Consider the following 19,848-nt stretch of genomic DNA (forward strand, 5'->3'; position numbering starts at 1 on the left):
AAAAAAAAAAAAAAAAAAAAAAAAAAAAAGCAGCAAGCAGCATGAGGAGAAATAAATGTCTGACGGTCGGGCTTAAAGTGCTGCGTGTTCCTTGCAGGGCTGGAGCCCCTGCGTGTGCCACCGCACATCTCCGGGACCACCTTCCAGGACCTCCACAGCCGTTAGTGGGTATTATCCTCACTCCCTCTTAGGAAGTGGTGGGATAATCATTCCCCATTTAACGGCTGGGAAACTTGGCACAGCACACATTAAGGGATTTGCTGACAGGCGCACAAGAAAATTGCGCTAGTCAAGCGTTCTCCCAATTATGCCATCCTTGGAACTGCATAATTTCCCTGCGTGATTCCAAACACGGCTCAGACTCCCTGGGCAGGGCTTCGTCTCTGCAGAGCGTGCAGCTCAAATCAGCCGGCAGGACCCGTCTGTGTCCCCTCCGCGGGGCTCCGCGGGGCACAGACCCGCAGCTCCGTCACCCACCGCAGCGGTGGGCAGGACGTGCAGGTATAACCCGGGGGGCACACGAGAGGTCTGGCGAGGCGGAGGGATGCTCAGCTGCTCGGGGCTGCTGCACAAACCCCCGCTCCAACCTTCCCCAAGCTCTGCTTCACCTCCGCGCCCTGCGCAGCGCCCGCAGAATTCCGCAGCCCAGTGGAAATTCCCCAGCGGTGCCAGCGCTGGGGCCCCCGGGGACCGGCAAAACCTCCCTGGAGCCAGCCAGGAGCTGGGGCGCTGCCATCGTGAGAGCATTCCGGCCGCCGGGAGGGATCCTGTGGAGCAGGGAACTGGGGGGGAGCAGGGGGGTCTGGAACTGGGGAGCGGGGACGGGGCCCCTCGCCCTCCCTCCCCGCGCGGTTCTCCAGGCTCCCCTGCCCTCATTCCGCCGGGCCCTGCCCGCCCAGCCTCCTAATCCGCACCAAGCGGGACTGCCGATGAACGCTGCGATAAATTTAGAAAGAAATCTTTGTGTGGGTCAGAGGGAAAACGCGGCGGCGCGGGGAAGCCGGGCAGCGGCGGCGCGCTCGGCGCTCCCCGGGCTCGCTCCCGGCCGGGCTTGCACCGCCGCCCTTCGGTCTCGCTGCCCAAAGCCAGGGCAGCCGCAGGGCTCAGAGGTGGGCCAGGCTCTGCCGCAGTTTGTGAGCCTCGGACGCGTCGGCTGAAAAGAAAGATTTTAAAGTAATTTAGTGGGAAAGGAGCGGGAGGAGGCAGCGCTGCCCCGGCGCCGACCGCGACCTGACATTTCAGCCAGAGCCTCTTAAAGAGCAAGTTCGCCTTCCCCAGGACTTGTTTATCAGCACGAGCAGGGAAAGCAGTTGCTCGTAATTCCTCTCTCAGGCTCCTGCCTGCCCTGCCCGCTCCTTCCCCATCGCTTCTGTTAATCTCTTAAATTGTTTTAAAACAACAACAACAAAATAATGGCATTAGCGGTGCGAAATCCCCCGTGAAATCACCAACACAGCCCCACGTCCCTCTCTAAAATCGGAACGTTTCAAACTGTTTCTTCATTTGCTGGTAAATTATACTGTACCGGCGCGAGGAGAGGAAAGGAATTTTCTGAATGTATTTCCTTTAATAAGCTATTAAGTCCTTGTATTGCTAATTAAACTATTAATTAGGGGTCTTATCATTCCTAAACACGTTAGCATGTTGCCAAAGCAGCAATAAGCCTCTGGGGCAGGCAGGAGATAAGGAAAGAAGGAAGATGCAAGCATGAAGATTAAAAAAAATATGAAGAAAAAAAAAATCAAAAGAACCAGAAATAGCAAATAAATAGCTAAAAGTCAGAAGGGTGATGTATTCTTAATTTATAGGAATAAAAAGTAAGTAACCTGAGAACCAATTTCCTATGTAGGAGCCCTTGGGGCATCTGTGCCTTATACAGGGCAAAAAGGGACAAGACTTTTCAGACCTTTGTTTTTCTGCAGCCAGAGCAGTGGAACCAGAAATGGAACCCGTCTTCCCCAGCACCAGAAGTTGCCACTGGAAAATTAACAGAAAAGCTATTCAAAAATTGTGGGGTTTTCCTTCTCCAGAGGAAAAGCACAAAGAATTTTCAATAGGAAGATTTAACTCCAAGGAATTTCTGTATCTGGCTCCACACTGACTCACAAACAGCACCCCTGGCTCACCCATCCTCGTCTTTTTTAAGCCAAAAAAGAAAATTTCCAGCCTCACAGCGCTTGGGATGCTCTTTGCACGCTGTGAAGGTGTTGAAGGTGTTTCCTCCTGCCCCTGTGGCTCCTTCAGGAATGAGGAGGGCTCTGGGGACAGCTCTGCACCACCCCGAGGTGCTGCTCCCACAGCCTGGGACTTTGGGACCTCAGTCCTGGCCCCCCGATCTCTGGCCATCTCAGGGTTTGCAGCACATTAAAATGTTTTCAGACCCCAATTCCTCAGCGTTTGCCTCCCTCAGCCGATCTCAAGGGAGGGATAATCTCATTTACGTCTGTTACTACAAATCAAAACAGCAGCAAATTAAATGGATCTGAAGGCCAAGATTAAAGGCTCCAAACACATGGGAAGTGCCTGTGATGCAAAGAGCTGTAAATATAATTTGTTTTTTTAAGGGGGATGATTGAAAAGCCCTACACAGATGCTGTTCTTTTACCTGGAAAGCAAAGACAGGATCGTGGGAGGATTAGGGCTGGAAAAGACCTCTAAGATCAAGTCCAGCCACTAATCCAGCACTGCCAGCTCCACCACCATGGTTGGAAAAGGAAGGAAAAAAAATCAAAATGAGCTTGATCATCAGCCCTTTCCAGCTCTGGGAAATGCCTTTGTGGCCAGCTGATGGTGGCTGAGGTTTAGGCTCAGAGGGACTGAGCCCAGCTGGTTCCCTGGCTGGCATTGCAGAGATGTCCTGGCCCCACTGATGCTTCTCCAGCTTCTTTTCCATCAGCCCCTGAGGTGGGACACAGGATGTCACCAGAGCCCTCCTGTGCCACTGAATTCCCTGGGTCAGACCAAAAATCCTGCGTGGCCTTGCAGGGGATGGAGCAGCAAAACTGGGAGAGCTCCCACAGAAAAAAGAAAAAAAAAAAAAAAAAAAAAGAAATGCGGGATCAGGCACTGAGCAAGCAGATGGGAAAGAAATTGATGTGAAACCCACGTTAGAAATGCCATCGTGGATGTTCCCCGTTCCTGGAAGTGGAGCTCCACGTCCCGCTGTGCGCATTATTCCTCCGTAATTCCGCGGTTTCGCTGAGCCCGGGGCTGGATCGCAGCCCCGCGGGCCCCGTGCTGGAGCAGGACCCAATTTTTGGGAGCAGCTGCTGCCAGGGCACCATTCCCCGAGTTCCAGCTGCCCTCTAGAGCCTGCTCCGAGCGCTCTGGCGGAGCACAGCCAGCAGATAGCAGCATCGGAGCACAAATGTGCCCCCCGCGCCGCCCCGAGCCCCGCGGCATCCCCGGGCTGAGCCAGGCGGGGCTCGCACCTCGCTCCGCTCCGCAGAACGGGAAATCAAGGACAGCAAACAGAGCAGGAGCCGCTTTTCCCCATCCCAGGATCGGCTGCTGGCCCGGGAAGGGCTCGTGCTAGTGCAGGGCAGGTGTGTTCTCACCTGGGGGGGGTGTGCTGGTTTTACTGGGAAAGGATGAAACATCCAACCGAGGCACACGGTTAATAAAAATGAATTAAAACTTGTTTGCTGTCATGAAATTGGCTTCAGCAATGCACAGAGTAAGCCACCTTCAACTCACAGTAGAATTCTGAGGTAGTTCAGACAGGAAGGTGTCCCTTCACTTCTGGGAAAAATCTTTGATTTCAGCAGGCAGAAGGATTTGGGGGCTGCTTGGGCAGGCTGGGGAATGGATACAGACATGGCATCCAGTGGCAGTGCTGCGTTTCTATTTCTATTTCTATTTCTATTTCTATTTCTATTTCTATTTCTATTTCTATTTCTATTTCTATTTCTATTTCTATTTCTATATTTTTTTTGTAGTTGTTTTTATAGTTAGCACCTCGTACCCCCCCTGCCGTTCTTCCCCAGAGGATGTTTTCATGCCAATTTTCCTCTAGAGGGTCCCTTTCAATATGGGGCTCCCCAAGCTAAAGACTGGCTAAAGACTGAGCTAAAGTTTGTGTGGGAGCAGAGTGTGAGCTCAGGAACCAGGCAGGGGAACTTGCACCAACCTTGAAGCACGTTTGTGGGAAATCAGGCTGCTCTTGGAAGCTGAAATGCATTCAGACCCCCCGAAATGGCCCAAGAAAGCAGCTGTGAGGCTGCAGGGGACGGTGAGAGGAGGGGGCAAGGAAGGAATGCAAGGGGGCTGATAAGGAAGGAATAATAAGGAAAACCTTTTTGGCCGGGCCAGGGCTGTTTACACACAGGCAAAAAACTTCCTGAGTTGGAAGTGCAGCCTTTCCCAGCCTTTCCCAGCCTTTTCCAGCCTTTTCTTCCAGCCTTTCCCAGCCTTTTCCGCTGGCTCAGCACCGGCCCTGCTCCCGGCACTTTCCTCAATCTGGCTTTGGAGGAACCTTTTGTTTTGCCAGAGCACTTGACTGTAACTTTATTGTCCCTGCCTGGCTGTAGGACGTACCCTGAGCTGTGAAAAGTGCACCTGACGTTTTGATTAGATCTGCAGCTCCTCGCGCTGATGAGATAAAGGACTGCCAGGAGAAAAGCTGGCCCCAGCTCCCCGTCCCACCTCCCAGGCTCACCAAGCTTTCCCTGGAAAAGTCATTTGGTTTTCCTGCATCTGTTCCCCCGGCAGCCAGGCTGCCAGAGGTCAGGCTGCCCCAAAACACGAGTCAGAGGCTGGGGGGCGTCCCCTGAGGAGTTCCTGGTGTGCCCATGCCTGGGGAGCAGCACTGGGGAGGGTCGGGCATCCCAGAGAGGAGAGGGAGTCAGGAGAGATCCCCGTTCCCAAAGCTCCTGCCTTCAGTGCAGCTCGAGCTCCTCCACAAGGGAAGGCACCAAAGGCTTCCCTGCGCCCCCTGCAAATTCCTGGGGCAGGAAATGTTGCTGGCTATTGCAGAGCGAGGGAGCCCCCACAGAATCCCAGGATTCTGAGGCTGGAAAATCCCCCCCAGGATCATGGATCCTCACCTTGTCCCCAGCCCAGAGCACTGAGTGCCACGTCCAGGTGCCACCTCCAGGGATGGGCACTCCAAACCCCCCTGGGCAGCCCCTTCCAAGGCCTGGCCACCCTTTCCATGGAGAAATTCCTGCTGATGTCCACCCTGCCCCTCCCCTGGTGCAGCGTCCCTGCTGCCAGGTCGAACCCCAGCCCTGCACATCACTCTGGAGTCTCTTTTATTTTTTCCAGGAATTAACTGGGTGTCTTAAACATCAAAAAAAACCAAAAAAACAAACAAAAAAAAACCAACCAAATCAAACAAACGAGGTGTAACAGCCTGCTGCACGTCACTCATCCTGCAGACATTTTTTGGGAGAGGAATGTGCTCGGAGCAAGCCAGAGCCTTTAGTCATGGGGTTTCTGCTGGGAAAGAACCTCTCTGTGAGGCGTTGCCCTCCCATCCTGCTGGCAGCAGCCAGAGCCACGCATCCCACGGGGATGAACATGCTGCTGTTCCAAGGACACAACAGAGAAACCGGTTTTTACTTAATTATTTTTCTTTTTCAACCGGGATTATTTACAGTGAGATTTGGGAGAAGCAATTCACACCAAAGCAAACAGCCTGGAATATTTTAATTGTGTTTAAGCGACTCTTGCACCCACAAAAAGCAGCCCCAGGTGGTGATGGATGCTGCTGTCATTGCTTTGAGCACTGTACCAGAACAAAACCCCTTCCCCTCAGTGTTCAGCACTGAGAAGGTTGGGATGAATTCACTCGTGAGAGGGTAGATCAGCTTCAAGGGCCATTTTTGGGCTTATTTGGGGTGTGGAGGTCGCTGCTGGCGCTCGTGGTGAGCCACCAGCCCTCCTGGTCTGGCACCAGCAGCACGGGGCTGGCACAGTCAGGGCTTGGCTCCCTAAAAACGTGCTTGGGATGGGGAACGAACCTGGCCCGGGTCCCTGGCTCCCAGCGAGCTGCCAGGAGCTGGATGTGGCTCCAGCAGCGCTTCCCTGGGGAGCAGGATCAGCACGGAGAGGGCTCAGAGCTGCTCCTGTTCCTGCTCCTGGATTTGGAACTTCCCACAGTGAACCCTGCTCTTTGCCCATGGCCCACAGCGAGAGGAACGCCCTCTGCAGAGCTGGGGTTTTGCCTCCCACTCATCCCTCTGGGAGCCCTTTGGCACCTCTCGTGCCCAAATTCCTGGCCCAGGTGCCAGAGGGAGAGTGGCCCAGCCCCAGAGACCCACAGAGCCCCACAGCCCTACCCAGTGTTCTCCATCTCACTCAAGGGATAAATTGCTGGCTCTGCCTGTCACAGCCCCCAGCCCCTGGCAGGAGGAGGCTGGGGAAGGTTTTTTTTTCCCTCTAAAAAACCTTCAGGACACAGTCCTGGTAGGATTCAAAGAGAAAGAAGTTGACATTTCAGCCTTCAATTCCACGTGGGAAGTTTTACACACAGCTTCAGCAAATTCTGCTGGAGTAGGAAATAGTAGAGGGGCCCTAAAGACAGGAAGGGGTTAAATGCCTGATGGTCTCAGAAAAGGAAGAAATCCTGCACTTAAACATAAAGATGAGATTATAAACAACTCTGTTAACCAAAACTATCTGAAACCGGAGAGGTTTTTGTCACTGCAATCCCAATTTAACTACTTTAGTCAGCCTAACATATCGCTACCAGAAATCTGGGCTGCTCGGAGGCAAACTCTGCCTCTGCCGAAAAGCTGGGAGGGCTAAGGGCACGGGCATTTGTCCTGATGTTCTTCTGACAACAAAGGCAGAGAACAGCTGCAAAAAAAAGTGTCCTGTGTGGTCAGCAGGAGGAGGAGGAGGAGGAGGAGGAGGCGACTCTTTGGCAGCTCTGGCCCTCCACGTGCTTTAGGCTGATTTTGGAGTTCTTCCCAGAGCCGGTAATAACGATAGAGAAGCTCGGCAATTCCCTGTCTGTGCGCAGAGGTCTCGGCCGTGCCCTGGCGGCTCCCGCGGGCGCGGTCACATCTCGGTGTCGGCGGGGCTGTGCTGCCGGCCCGAGTGGCCGTTCTTGGAGGACGCCTGGCCCGTCCCGTTCTCCTGGGTGCCCCCGTTGAGGTTGGGCAGGTTTGGCTTCTCCCGCAGCTCCGCCGGCTCCTGGGAGGGTGACATCAGCATGGTGTTGCCCTGGCTGCCGTTCTCCGTGTAATAGGGGTCTTCAGCCTGGGGACACAAGGGACAGAGTCAGGGAGGGGAAAGGGCGGCTGGGCTGGGGGCAGGGGCTGCCCAGGGTCCCCAGGCAGGAGGGACAAACAGCCACAGCTCAGGGCTCTGCTGACAAGAAGGGGAGCAGAGGGCCCGAACCAACGTGGAACAAAAAAGCCACGCAGGAACTGCAGCTTTTCCTGCAGCACCTGCAAGAGAAGCTGTCAGGTTTTGTTGTTTTCTCCTCCCCAGCTTGCCTCAGGACAGAAGCTCTGCCGGCCACTTCGGCCAAGGAAAATTCACCATCGAATGGAAATGATGGAAATTGTGTCTTTTCCTTCCCTTCCCCTTCCTTTGAAGTGCAGAGCTGGCTGCCAGGTGTGGCAGAAGTGCAGAACTGCAGCTCTGCAGGGCTGGGTGCTGCTGCTGCTGTGAGGAGCAGGTGCCTCTGCAGGACCCAGGGCCTCAAGAGAATTCCCCAGGTGTTGTGCAGCCCTGGAACTGGCAATCCCAGGTGGCAATTCCCAGCTGGAATTTCCTCAGCAGCATCCAGCACTCTGCTGGCTGGACTTCACTCAGTCTCTTTTCCACGGGCGGGCTGGACACGCCTCACCTGGAGCTGGGGTTGGCACTGCCAGGGGTTCCCACGCCACACAGTGCCACTGCTGCCAGCACCGGGGGCACAGAGACAGTGTCCCTGCCTCTGCCACAGGCATTTCCCAGCTGTGTGCTCTGGGGACATCCTCCCTGGCCAGGAAATGCCCCGATGGCCTCCCAGGACACAGCTGGGCACTGATGGGGAAATGGTGGCCCGGCCTCGCTTTACACAGGGGCACGTCCCCAAAAGTCACTGGAGGGGAGGAGTCCTCAGGGTCAGCCTGGCTGGAAAGGGGAGAATGGAAATAGGAAATTTCTGCCTCTTTCTTTCTTGATATGTTTTATTACCATGGCTGGTGGGGAGAAATTGCCTTTATTACAGCACGGGTACAGACACGGGACTCACACAAGGAATGGGAATTAAAGGGCGTCACTTTTAATGCCAGGCTCATGAGGTTTCGGGGTCTTGCTGGATGAGCTCTTACTGCTGAGCAAAAAGAAGTGTTAGACCCGGGAGTTGGTGCGGGAAGGGGGCGGCGCTGCTGCAGGAGCTGATTTTGGAAGACGAGAGAGGTTCCCCCTCCCCCTGTGCAACGCCCCTGCCCTGCCCGGGCTGTCCCGCGACCTGGGGACACACAGGGGGTGAGTGCAGAGCCACAGGGGTGGGGGTGCCCCTGTGCTCCCCCCAGCCCCTCCCTGTGCTGCCGGGCTCCTCTCTACCTGCGGCTCTGCCACCTGTAAGCACTGACCAGCCTCTCTCCCGCGGGGCTCCAGCTGCGCCGCTTCATCAGGAAATATCCAGCCAGCCCCAGGAACGCCAGCAGCAGCCCAGATGTGACCAGGGCGATCAGGGTCTTCTGAGAAGAGTCCCGGTGGCTCCTCGCATTCTCCTTTTTAAGGGATTCTATTCCAAACTGGAAAAAAAACAAAACAAACCAAAACAAAACACCAAAGAGAGCTGGGAGTGGGACAAACAGGAAACGTTTGCATCTGCTGCACAGGCTTCAAACAATGCTGCTCGCCACCTCCTTGGGAAAGTGCACGTCAGCAGAACTGGGCTTTGCTGCCCCAGCCCTGGGAGCCCTCACAGGCTCCTTCCCAGCCTGGAGTCTCCTGTGGCACAGGGAATTTTGTCCTCTGGAGCACAAGGTTCAGAGCACCCGGCTGAGATCTGTCTGGGTGCTGCAGCTCTGCTGTTTGTACCCTGAGACACACCTGGGGCTCAGCCCCACCAGCCAAGGGCAGCCTCAGGGGAGTGCTGGGGGAGGAATTCATTCATGTCAGCCAGCTCCTTTGGAGAAGCCGAGTGCCAGTTGCATCCTGAGAGTTACTGCTGGGTCTAACCTCTGCTGAGACAACACTACAGCATTTTGCAGAGCCACTGCAGGCATTTCTGCCCCCACAGCTTGTTCTGCTTCTCTTGTGCTGCATCACAGAATCCCAGGCTGGTTTGGATTGGAAGGGACCTTAAAATTCCCCCAGTGCCACCCCTGCCATGGGCAGGAAACCTCCCACTGCCCCAAGGTGCTCCAAGCCCTGTCCAACCTGGGACACTCCAGGGATCTCTACGCTCCTCAGGCACCCCCAGACTGGAGGCAGGTCCAAGTCTGAGCATGTCCCCCAGCCTCAGCTGACCATCTCAAGCTCTCATCCCTCCAGCCACCTGGCCAGGCATCTTTTGCAGCCAAATTTGCTTAAGGGATTTACCTTTTCCCAGTGAGACTTCTGGAGCGTGTTCAGAAGTTTGTCAGGATCTGCAAGGATTAAAACAGGAGAGCACATCACACGCGTTGCACACGTCACATGTGCTCATCACACACGTTACACATCCACATTCCAGACGTGAATCACACACTCTGCAGCTCAGGGCACACAAAGAGCCTGGCTGGGCCAAGGCTGCTCCTGGAGGCACTTCCAGGGATCCAGCAGGACCCCAGAAGAAAGAGCAGAACTGCAGAGAGGTTTCTCCTCCCAGGATCTGTCCCACAGCCCTTCCCCACAAGGACCCCCTGTCCCACTGCCCACGCCATTATCTGGGGGTGCCAGCCAAGGAATGCCCTGCACTGACCTTCCTCTCCTTTGAGGATGAGGAGCAAACAGTCCCTGTCCAGGCTGGATGGAGTGAGTTGGATCTCGCAGGGGGACTCCACGCTGTGGGTTCTATTTTCACATAGTGCTTGCCATAAATCCGATCCCTTCCTCTCCAAAAAGTGCTCCTGCCAAATTTTCAAAAGAACAGCCATTAGTCCAAGCAAACGGAGCAATTCTGTGCCTCGGCCACGCTGGTGGAGGTGTTGTGCTTTCCCATTTGAATTTTGGTGGCTCCTCTGTGCCCTGCAAAGCTGAGCTGGGTGTCAGACCCCGTCCTCCCACTCCAGCACTGCCCAGACCCCCAACACTTTGGAGGTGGAGGTGCTCATTTCTCATGTCTTAACTGAATGAAAATAGATTAAATGGAGGTATTATTAGCAGCTCCTGAAAATGGCATTTAAACAAAGCTAAATTTAAGCTCTGAATCGCATGGCAAGTCTCCCCAGTTTTTGGGCTGGAACAACTGAAGAGCCCTATTGTTTCAGAGTCCCAGGCAGGGGCTGGGAAAGGAGGGAAATAACAAAGAAGCATTGAGCCTTCCTGTTTAGGAAATGTCTTCAATGTTTTTGCTAGGTTGCTGATCAAAGGCTAGGTAAAAAACCACATTTCTCACATTTTAGAGCCGAACTGACTTTGGAGGGGGGGGAAGAGGAAGAGGAGTGAGGAGCTGCAGCCTTTGTGGGCCAGTTTCTGGATCAGACAGGATGGGCTTTCCCCTCGGGACTATTCTCAGGCACAGCCAGGCTCGCAGACAGAGCCCAGCTTTGCCAAAACCCTGCTCAGCCTCCCTGAGCCTCTCCTGAGCCGTGGCTGTGCCCACCCCAGAGACAGAGAGCTCCTCTGAGCCCTGCCCTGGGCTAGATCCCACCCTGGGGCTGTGGAAGAGAAGAGCCCCCCTGTCCTGGCAAGGGCTCAGTGCCCTCCTCCCTCTGCCCGGGGCTGCCCCAGGACCATCCTCGGGTCCCTCCATCCTCTGAAAGTGCAAAAATGCAGAAACTCCTCCACGGGAGAACAACAAACAAATCATTTTCAGCTGTTTCTATAGAGCTTGGCTCGGGGGGGAGGAAGGCCAAGATGGAACAAGAGACCCAAGTGTGTATTTTCCTTTCTGCGCTGTGGAAAGAACTCATCGGAGTGTCAGAGTTTCCCTTTGCAATTAGCGGCGCCCGGTGCCAGCTGATTGCTCATTTGCCTCGGGAAAGGCCAGCGGGAGAGAGGGACGCTCAGGACTGCTCTTATCTGGTTCTCTTATCAGGCGCAGCCTGAGCCGCCTGGTCCCACCCCGGGGCTGCTGAGGGCAGCGCTCTGCTGTGGGGTGGGAGCCTCCAGAAAACGCTGCCGGGAGCTGGGGATGTTCGGGGAGCTGCACGAGGAGGGAGGGCTGGGCTGCGTGAGCCGTGGGATGCTCTGGATGTGCTGCGGCATCCGTTCACACACGGGAGGCACAGCCCGTGCCCAGGCGGGTGGCACAGACCGTGCCCAGCTGGATGGCAGCTGAGACGGGAACCGCGGGAGTTTCCCTCTGGCTTCCCGCTCCAGGGCAGCCCCCGTGAGCAGGAACGATCCTAAATGCCGTTGAATCGCTCATCTGCAGAGGCACGCCGAGCCTCGCTCACCCTAAGTGGCAGCAGCACGGCGCAACGACGACATTAAATTGTATATTTTGTATAGATCTCACACCCAGGGCATTGCTGGCTCACAAGACCCAGCAGCATCCCCCCTCTGGGGCAGGCTGTGCCTCCCGTGGGAGAGGTTTCTTCCTCCCATCCCAGCAGAGCCCCCCTCTGCTGCTACAAACGCCCCATTTCTGGTGCACAAGGCCAAGGACGGCCACAGAGAGCCTGGGATTCCCTCAGGAGCTGTGGGGGACGCTGAGCAGCTCCTGCAATGCCCTGTTTTCTTTCCTAGGGCACTTGGCAAGACAAAAAAAAAAAAAAAAAAAAAAGGCAATTTTGTTTCCAACAGGGAAGAGGAAGAAGAAGAACAAAGGCAACTTCCTGCTGGACACGGTGGGAGATGCTTTGGAAGCTGAAGTGACCCCAGAGCTCAGAGGAAAAAGGAGGATTTGTGCGGCCGGGAGGTCGCGCTTCCCCTGGAACCGCTGCGATCCCTTTGGGACCCCCCTGGCACCGTCCCCTCCTGCAGCAGCCCCAGGGGGAACTGCTGGGAGCCCCCCACCCCCAGGAGCCCCCGGGTGACCCCAGGGCGCTGCAGGGGACACTCACGCAGGTGCCGGACTCGTTGAGCCGCAGGCAGATGGCCCCGGTGTGTCCCTCCTCTCCGGCGCCGTGGCAGGCGATGGCACGGAGGGGAGGCTGGAAGGGAGAGCACACGGGGGGGGTCAGTGCCCTGCTGGGGCTGGGGACAGCCCAGCCCCCCCCGGCAGCCCCGGGCTCACCTGGGGGCTGGCGCCGGCGGTGTGCGGGGCTGTGGTGGCCGCAGGCACAGCAGGATGCTCCGGGGTGGCCGCGGAGCTGGCGGGGCCCGAGGTGTCTGCCCCGACCTCGGGCTCTGTCGGGGGGCTCTGGCTCCTGGGGACCCCCGGGCTCCCGTGCGGCCCCGGGGAGGAGCCCGGCAGCGACGTGGGGGCCGGGCTGGGCTGGGGGCTCGTCCTCAGCTGCCCAAGGAGCCCTGACGATGTCGGGCTGGTGGCCGCGGAGCCGGCTGTGCCTTCAGCTTGGAGGAGATGCAAAGAGAAGGGCACAGGAGAAAGGCTGAACCCCACGAGCTCCGTGCAGGATGTTGGTCTGTCAGAGCCAGCAGTAGCTCCAGGAGCCATTGGCTCGCTAAGCTCGTTAGCCCTGGTTCTGCTGCCTAATTACACTCACCCACAGTCGGGGACAGCGGGCTCATTTCCAGGCCACCACGGCAAAGGTGCCACTGGCCACCCCCCCACGGCATCGCCCCCTGCTCCTCCTCGGCCCCGAGGCTTCCAGAGGAGGCTCTGATCCCAAACAGCAGCAGGGAAAGGCTCCCTGCATCCTCCCATCCCTTCAGAGCCCTTCAGAGCCTCAGCCGGGCCTCCCATCATGGAATCCCACACTGGTTTGGGTTGAAGGGACCTTAAAAATCCCACCCAGTGCCACCCTGCCATGGCAGGGACACCTCCCACCGCCCCAGGCTGCTCCCAGCCCTGTCCAGCCTGGCCTTGGGCACTGCCAGGGATCCAGGGGCAGCCACAGCTGCTCTGGGCACCTGTGCCAGGGCCCCCCACCCTCCCAGGGAACAATTCCTGCCCAAAATCTAATTTAAACCTCCCTCCTCCAGCTTAAAGCCATTCCCCCTCATCCTCTCCTCCCAAAGGGACTCTTACAGGTGTCTCTCCCAACATGTGTGGAGAGATAAACATTACTGAGCTCTTTGTTTTGACCAGGATGGGGCTGAGCTGCCTGGGCTGGGTGTCCCCAGGTGGGATTTTTTTTGGAAGGAATTAAAGCTTTTGACCGAACTCAGCCTCTTTTTTCGAGAGCACAAACCATGCCTTGACGAGCCTGTGCACTTAATAAATCTAATTATGGACACAGAATGCCAGAGGGAGGAAGAGAGGGGGAGGTTACCAGAGGTTGGCTTGGCACTGCTGGTGTCCCCCGTGGCCGTGGTGGCAGCGGTGGCAGTGCTGGCTGTCCCTGTGCTGCTGTCCCTCGCTGCCACGGCCGTGCCTGCCGCCGTGGGGGTGCCCGTGGTGCTCCCAGCAGCGCAGCCTGAGGGAAGAGGGAGCTCTCAGGGGCTGCTGAACCCCCAGCCCAGCCCTGAGCCCCTGGGGGAAAGCGGGAAAGGTTGAGCTGCTCTCCCAAATACGCTTTTTCTGGCCCCAAAATGGCAGGAGGCCTTGGGGCACGTCTGGGAGAGGCTCAGGGGTGAAAGTTTTCATCTGGGTGAGCAGCAGAGTCTGGTGCAGCCCTTGCAGGGGCTCCAGGGCTCTCAGAGCAGAAGGACAGGCTCTACCCTCAGCCCACCCCACCCTCAGCTCGCTGGGGATGCACAAAGCTCTGCACAAAGCTGGATTTCAGAGCAGTTTGGGTTTGTAATCCTGGGAGGAAAGAATCAGGCCTTGGAAGAGATCACTTGTGTGCCTCAGGATAGATAAGCTGGATTTACAGTTGCAGGCACAATCTCAAAGTAAATAGAAACATTCCCACTGGCTTGGGATCAGCCCTGACTCATGAGCGAAAACATCTTTGGAGGTGAAGCAGAATGTTTGGAGAGTGGTTTGCTGTTCTAACTTAAAGTTTATATATTGCTTCCTGCTGCCTTGCAGAGATGACACTTCCAGCTTTTCCTTCTGCAATGAGCTGTGTGACTCAATGAAAATGCATTTCTCCCCATTCCTTAACTCGTCTCTCCTAAGATCTATTCCCACTTCTAACAAACAGCTCCAGTCTCTACCCCAGGGCTCTTGGTGTTTAAGATTCTTATCCAGGCACTGAAGAGAAATTCATGCAGAATGTGTTGTTTCATTTGTAGCTCTGCCCAGGGGAGCCCCAGCTCCAAGAAAAGTTACTTCATCCTCCCAAACCACCCTGAGAGATGGAGCAGCTCTGGCAGGTCCTGAGCAGGATCTGCTGCCAGGGAAACAGCACTGGGCACTGGGAGCTGGGCACTGGGCACTGGGCATGGGCCTGGCAGGAGCTGCTCTTGGCTGGGTCAGCTCCACAGAGCCTGGAGGGGTTGGGAAGAGCAAGGCCCGAGGTCACCGGGGTTGGTTTTGGCCGTGGGTGGCAGGGGCAGAGCTGCTCTGCTGGTCCTGCTCTGGGAGGCTGGGCCAGAGGGGAAATGTGGGGCCCAGACTGGTCCTGTGGGGCTGCCCACACTGGTGCTGCCCATCCTGATCCATCCCATCCCATTATCCCATCCCATCCCATCCCATCCCCCCCATCCCATCCCCCCCATCCCGGGCTGCAGCTGCTCTGGGGTCCCTGCTGAGGCTCGGTGCAGGTGTCTGGAGCTGGAATTTGGGTTCTGGCACGGCTTTGAGTTCAGGGGGAGAAGTTCCTTCTTCTCCAGGGCAGTTCAGTTCCAGCTGGTTAAGTCACCGAGTTTTCCTGCTGACTTTTAACAAACGAAAAGCAGGAGGCAGGACGGCGTGCCCGGAGTAAGGAGCAGCCCAGAGGCAGAGCCAGGCTTTAGGCAGAGCCAGGCTTGATTTAGGCAGAGCCAGGCTTTAGGCAGAACCAGGCTTTAGGCAGAGCCAGGATTTAGGCAGAGCCAGGCTTTAGGCAGAGCCAGGCTTTAGGCAGAGCCAAGATTTAGGCAGAGCCAGGATTTAGCTTTAGGCAGAGCCAGGCTTTAGGCAGAGCCAAGATTTAGGCAGAGCCAGGATTTAGGCAGAGCCAGGCTTTAGGCAGAGCCAGGATTTAGGCAGAGCCAGGCTTTAGGCAGTGCCAGGCTTTAGGCAGAGCCAGGATTTAGGCAGAGCCAGGCTTTAGGCAGAGCCAGGCTTTAGGCAGAGCCAGGCTTTAGGCAGAGCCAGGATTTAGGCAGAGCCAGGATTTAGGCAGAGCCAGGCTTCAGGCAGAGCCAGGATTTAGGCAGTGCCAGGCTTTAGGCAGTGCCAGGCTTTAGGCAGAGCCAGGATTTAGGCAGTGCCAGGATTTAGGCAGTGCCAGGATTTAGGCAGAACCAGGCTTTAGGCAGTGCCAGGATTTAGGCAGAGCCAGGCTTTAGGCAGTGCCAGGCTTTAGGCAGAGCAGGCTTTAGGCAGAGCTCTGTTCTCGTGGCCACGAGCAGGAAACTTCACATCACCATGGCCTTGACCTCCCCAGGTGCCACAGCCACCCAAGCACCTCTGAGCTCCTCCAGATGTGTGCAAAGCACCCGAGGTGCTCCCAGCCAAAGCCTTTTCAGCCTGAATATTGGCATGGAGGCCTGGCTGTTGCTCAGTGTGATTTGGGAGAGGAGCTGTCACTTTGGATTTATTCTTCTTGCCTTTCTTGGAGCATGTGCAGGAGCTTTCCCACAAAACATGGAGAGTGGGTTTTTGGGAAATCTTTGGGCTCGTGAGATAAATAATGATCCAGATGTGGGCTGGATAATCCACGTGGTGCTCAGCTAAAGAGGGTTATTTATTGCACCATACATTTTTAATGGCTTTATTAAACTTTGTCAGTTTGTTAGGATTGAGGGTTTAGAGTTTAAGCCAAGCTATTTATTAACCTGGGAGAAATCTTCACCTGCAATGCAAGCACGTGCCAGAGCAAAACCATGCAGAGATGGGAAAGAAAATTGCCCTTCCCAGCACCCATTGTGCTCACACACCCAGGTTTTAAAAAGTAAATGACTTTTTAAAGATATTTTAATCATGGGGCTTAGGAAGGATCTTAGATTGAATAAAGAGAAGGCAACAATATAAATGTTAAACTTGCTCCAAGGCTCATCCCTGAGCACTAAGCCAGGGCCACAGAAAAGATCTGCAGTGGCAAAGGTTCAGGAAAGAGGAGGGAAGTTTCCACCACTGGATCCCAATCCTGCACCCACAGCAAACAGAACTGAGGGAGGTGAATCCCACTGGGAATCTCCGGGCAGGACCTGCACCTCCTGAGCTGAGCCTGCCTCACATCTCCTGGCTCACCCCTGGCAAACCTTCTGCTCAGCCTTTGGCTCCTTGGGCACCTGGCACACAAGGCCTGGGCCAGGGCAGTCCCTGCAGCTCTGCCTTTAGCAGAGTTCACTGCCCAGCTCTGTGATGGGGTGCCCTGAGCTGGCACGAGGGCACTGCAGAGGAGGGTGAGGGGCCATGGGATGAAGAACAGGAGGGTAAAGGGGCCATGGGAGGTAGGAGAGGAGGATAAAGGGACTGTGGGAGGTAGGAGAGGAGCTCTGGGATGCAGGAGGGGAGCTCTGGGATGCAGGAGGGGAGCTCTGGGATGCAGGAGGGGAGCTCTGGGATGCAGGAGGGGAGCTCTGGGATGCAGGAGGGGAACTCTGGGATGCAGGAGGGGAGCTCTGGAACTCTGGGATGCAGGAGGGGAACTCTGGGCTGCAGGAGAGGAGCTCTGGGATGCAGGAGGGGAGCTCTGGGATGCAGGAGGGGAGCTCTGGGATGCAGGAGAGGAGCTCTGGAACTCTGGGATGCAGGAGGGGAGCTCTGGGCTGGGGGATGTGGGAGAGGAGCTCTGGGATGCAGGAGGGGAGCTCTGGGATGCAGGAGGGGAGCTCTGGAGCTCTAGGCTGCAGGAGGGGAGCTCTGGAGCTCTGGGATGCAGGAGGGGAGCTCTGGAGCTCTGGGATGCAGGAGGGGAGCTCTGGAGCTCTGGGATGCAGGAGGGGAGCTCTGGGATGCAGGAGGGGAGCTCTGGAGCTCTGGGCTGCAGGAGGGGAGCTCTGGAGCTCTGGGATGCAGGAGGGGAGCTCTGGGATGCAGGAGGGGAGCTCTGGAGCTCTGGGCTGCAGGAGGGGAGCTCTGGGCTGGGGGATGCAGAGCCCTGGGGCCGGCGCCAGCCGTGGCTCCCCCAGCAGCCCCTCCAAGGACTCCAGCCGGCGTTACTCATGCCTTTCCAGCTCCACAGCTCTCAGCCATGTGGCAGGAATTCAGGCGGGTGGAGCCCTCTTCCCTCTGGAAATATCTGATAAAAGTCCCTTCCCTCCCCCTTTTCCTTCGCCCAGACAGGATGTGGGTGTGGGGCCGGGGGCGGGGGGCTGGGGGAGCCCCCCGAGCTGCCACACCAAAGCCCAGCTGCTGCTCCCAGCCTTTCCTTGGGATTGGGGCCTCTTGGGCAGCCCAGCACCTTCCCGGGGCTGAGATTTCTCCTGGCTGGAGCAGCAGCCTCTAAAGGATGTTAAACCCGAGCAGCTGGAAGTTTTAAAGTCTCTTTTTCCATCCCTAATATTCAGAACTTTCACAAGTGTTGCAAAAGGAGTGGAGGAAAAAAAAGAATGTGTGAAAATGGCAAGAGAAGAGGTTTTTCTAAAAGTCAAGTTCGGCAGAGATGAATGAAAAACATATAAAAAACAAAGAGGAAAGGTTAAGTGAAAGAAATGAAGTGTTTTTATTAGGTACAAATACAATCCATGCTCCCTTTTCCATGTTCACTCTGAGACAAGCACAGGACAGCTCTCCACGTGCTCTATCCATCCCCAGCTTTCCAACACAAGCTGCTCACAGCATCCTCCCAGGGGCTTGGGAGGCTCTGGGAGCTGCAGCCCACTCTGCCGAGCAGGGGTGGCTGTAAACCCTCCCTTGAAACTCACAAGAACCCCAAAGGAGCAGGCAGAGGCCACGAGGAGCATTCCCAGGGGTCTGAGGTTGGGTTTCCCAGGGGATTTTTCTCCCGCGGGGTTGGACCAGGCTGCTCCTGGCTCTGGATCCCAGAGCCCAAACTCCCTCCTCCCCACCCCACATCCTCACCCCACATCTGCAGGACTCCTGCCCCTGTCCCAGCGTGGCACAGAGGGTTTTTTTTCCTATAAAACCCGTGCCTTTGGCTGGAGGTGTCCTGGGAGCAGGAGGAGCTCCCACCCTCAGCAGCGCTGCCAGGAGCAGCTTCAGCCCAAACCCACAGAGCTGGGGCTTCCATGGGAGTTGCACAACTGGAGCCTCTGATGGATTCTCCGGGACTCCCCACGGGGCTGAGGAACAAGCAGAGCCCCGAGGATGATTTTTCCCAGCAGCTACGCTGAGAAGAAACCAACCTCCTCCACCTTGCCGGCAGGAACGTCCTGCAGGAACGATGGGCGTGGGCTGTGCGAGCACATTTTGCATAAAGCATTAAAGCCCCGGCTGCCCAGTGGCTTTGTCCTTCCAAAATCCGAGCTTTTTTATCACTTTTCCATCACTTTTGTTTTGCACAAAGAACTCAAGGTTTGGAACTGGAGGTTTGAAGCTCGAGGTTTGCCTCACACCTTTGTGTCACGCCCTCACTCACTCCAGCCCAACCACACAGCGCTGAATGTCATTCTTCTCAAATAAAATTGGGATTTTTTTTTTTCAATTCCTTTAAAAATAACACAGACTGGAGGCTCAGCCAGCAGCTCAGGTGAGCAATTTACCTGGGCAGCCAGGGGAACATGAAAGGAGCTCTGTGAAACAGGAGAACAAAACCCAGCGAATTCCTGCAATAGATCTCTTCACTCACATTTGTGTGAGTAAGAAAAAATTACATTTGAGGAGACACCCGCAGGCTCCTGGCTCCTGTCCCAGCACACCAGGCAACACACAGAGGGCTGCTTCACTTTTTTAGTCCTTTTTTATTACCTCATGGCTGTTGGGTTTGGGACAAAAATGATAATATTTCCCTAAAATATAACCCTTTAAAAAGTAGCACCTAGAGAAAATCTCGGTGCTGTTATTCATTGCTTCACATGATGCATATTTGAAGAGCTGCAATAGGAGATTTTAATATTTATGGAGACTCATTTGATTTTCAGCAAATGTTTAGTTCCAACCACAAAACAAAAGCGTGGCTCACTTACAGCAGCGCAGGCTGGGAGACAGCTTGAACTGTGGCTGCACTCTGCCCGCTGCCCTCCCATCCCCTGGTGCTATCCAGGAGTTTGCAGGGGGTTGGGATCCCCACTCCTGCCCCTTCCAGAGCAGCAGTGAGGTTTTTTGGGTGCCACTGAATCCCAAACTCCTGGAGAAGCGTCTTCCCCCCCAGCTGCTGCTCCCAGGGGCTGCCCCATGCCCGGTCCCTGCAGTGACCCGGGGTTTGGGATGTCCGTACTCACCAGCCAGCTCCAGCAGGCAGGCGATGCAGAGGAGCTGCCTCCACCTCATGGCTGTGAGAATTGCCAAAAGCAGCGTTCCCTGCCCCGGGAGCAGCGGGATCCGGCCGGGCCAGCGCCGGCTCCTCAGTCCTGCAGCAGCTCTGAGCTCATGCAGCTTGGTTGGAGTTCAAGCCTTTGAGATCACTCACTTGTGGGGTGGGTTTCTCTTCAGGGGTTGTGCTTGTGGCTCAGGACTGCGAGGTGGAGTTTCTCCGCTTTGATTTCCCAGTTTTATATAGTTCATGGCAACCTCACTATCACTTAGGTAAT

The 19,848-nt window shown here is 55.9% G+C and overlaps 1 protein-coding gene across 4 annotated transcripts; it reads right to left on the minus strand.

The window, feature by feature from the left end:
• Positions 1–5,414: 5,414 nt before the first annotated feature.
• On the minus strand, positions 5,415–19,848 carry CD34 (CD34 molecule). Of its 4 annotated transcripts, XR_008434798.1 has the most exons (9): positions 19,540–19,848; positions 13,434–13,577; positions 12,275–12,552; positions 12,102–12,191; positions 9,854–10,001; positions 9,493–9,539; positions 8,535–8,699; positions 8,192–8,272; positions 7,119–7,206 (listed from the first exon to the last, which is right to left on the minus strand). XR_008434798.1 is itself a non-coding variant. In XM_053964264.1 (8 exons), the coding sequence occupies exons 1-8, from the start codon at positions 19,586–19,588 to the stop codon at positions 7,006–7,008; spliced, it is 1,122 nt and encodes a 373-aa protein (XP_053820239.1). In that variant the 5' UTR covers positions 19,589–19,848; the 3' UTR covers positions 5,415–7,005. The 4 variants fall into 4 exon arrangements, 3 of the variants coding, with proteins under 3 accessions (XP_053820239.1, XP_053820241.1, XP_053820240.1); XM_053964264.1 differs by lacking the exon at positions 8,192–8,272 and having other exon boundaries at positions 5,415–7,206; XM_053964266.1 differs by lacking the exon at positions 7,119–7,206 and having other exon boundaries at positions 8,122–8,269.

This window comes from Vidua chalybeata, chromosome 24 (assembly GCF_026979565.1).
Source record: "Vidua chalybeata isolate OUT-0048 chromosome 24, bVidCha1 merged haplotype, whole genome shotgun sequence".
Classification (NCBI taxonomy): Eukaryota; Metazoa; Chordata; class Aves; order Passeriformes; family Viduidae; genus Vidua; species Vidua chalybeata.

Excerpts from the sequence above, each read along its gene's own strand:
- CD34 (XM_053964264.1), bottom strand. The coding sequence starts at position 19,588 with ATGAGGTGGAGGCAGCTCCTCTGCATCGCCTGCCTGCTGGAGCTGGCT. Across the intron at positions 12,192-12,274 it reads CCGCCGGCGCCAGCCCCCAG|CCTCCCCTCCGTGCCATCGC; the intron begins GTGAGCCCGGGG and ends TCTCCCTTCCAG. Across the intron at positions 7,207-8,534 it reads GCCCCGCGGGAGAGAGGCTG|GCTGAAGACCCCTATTACAC; the intron begins GTCAGTGCTTAC and ends TTGTGTCCCCAG.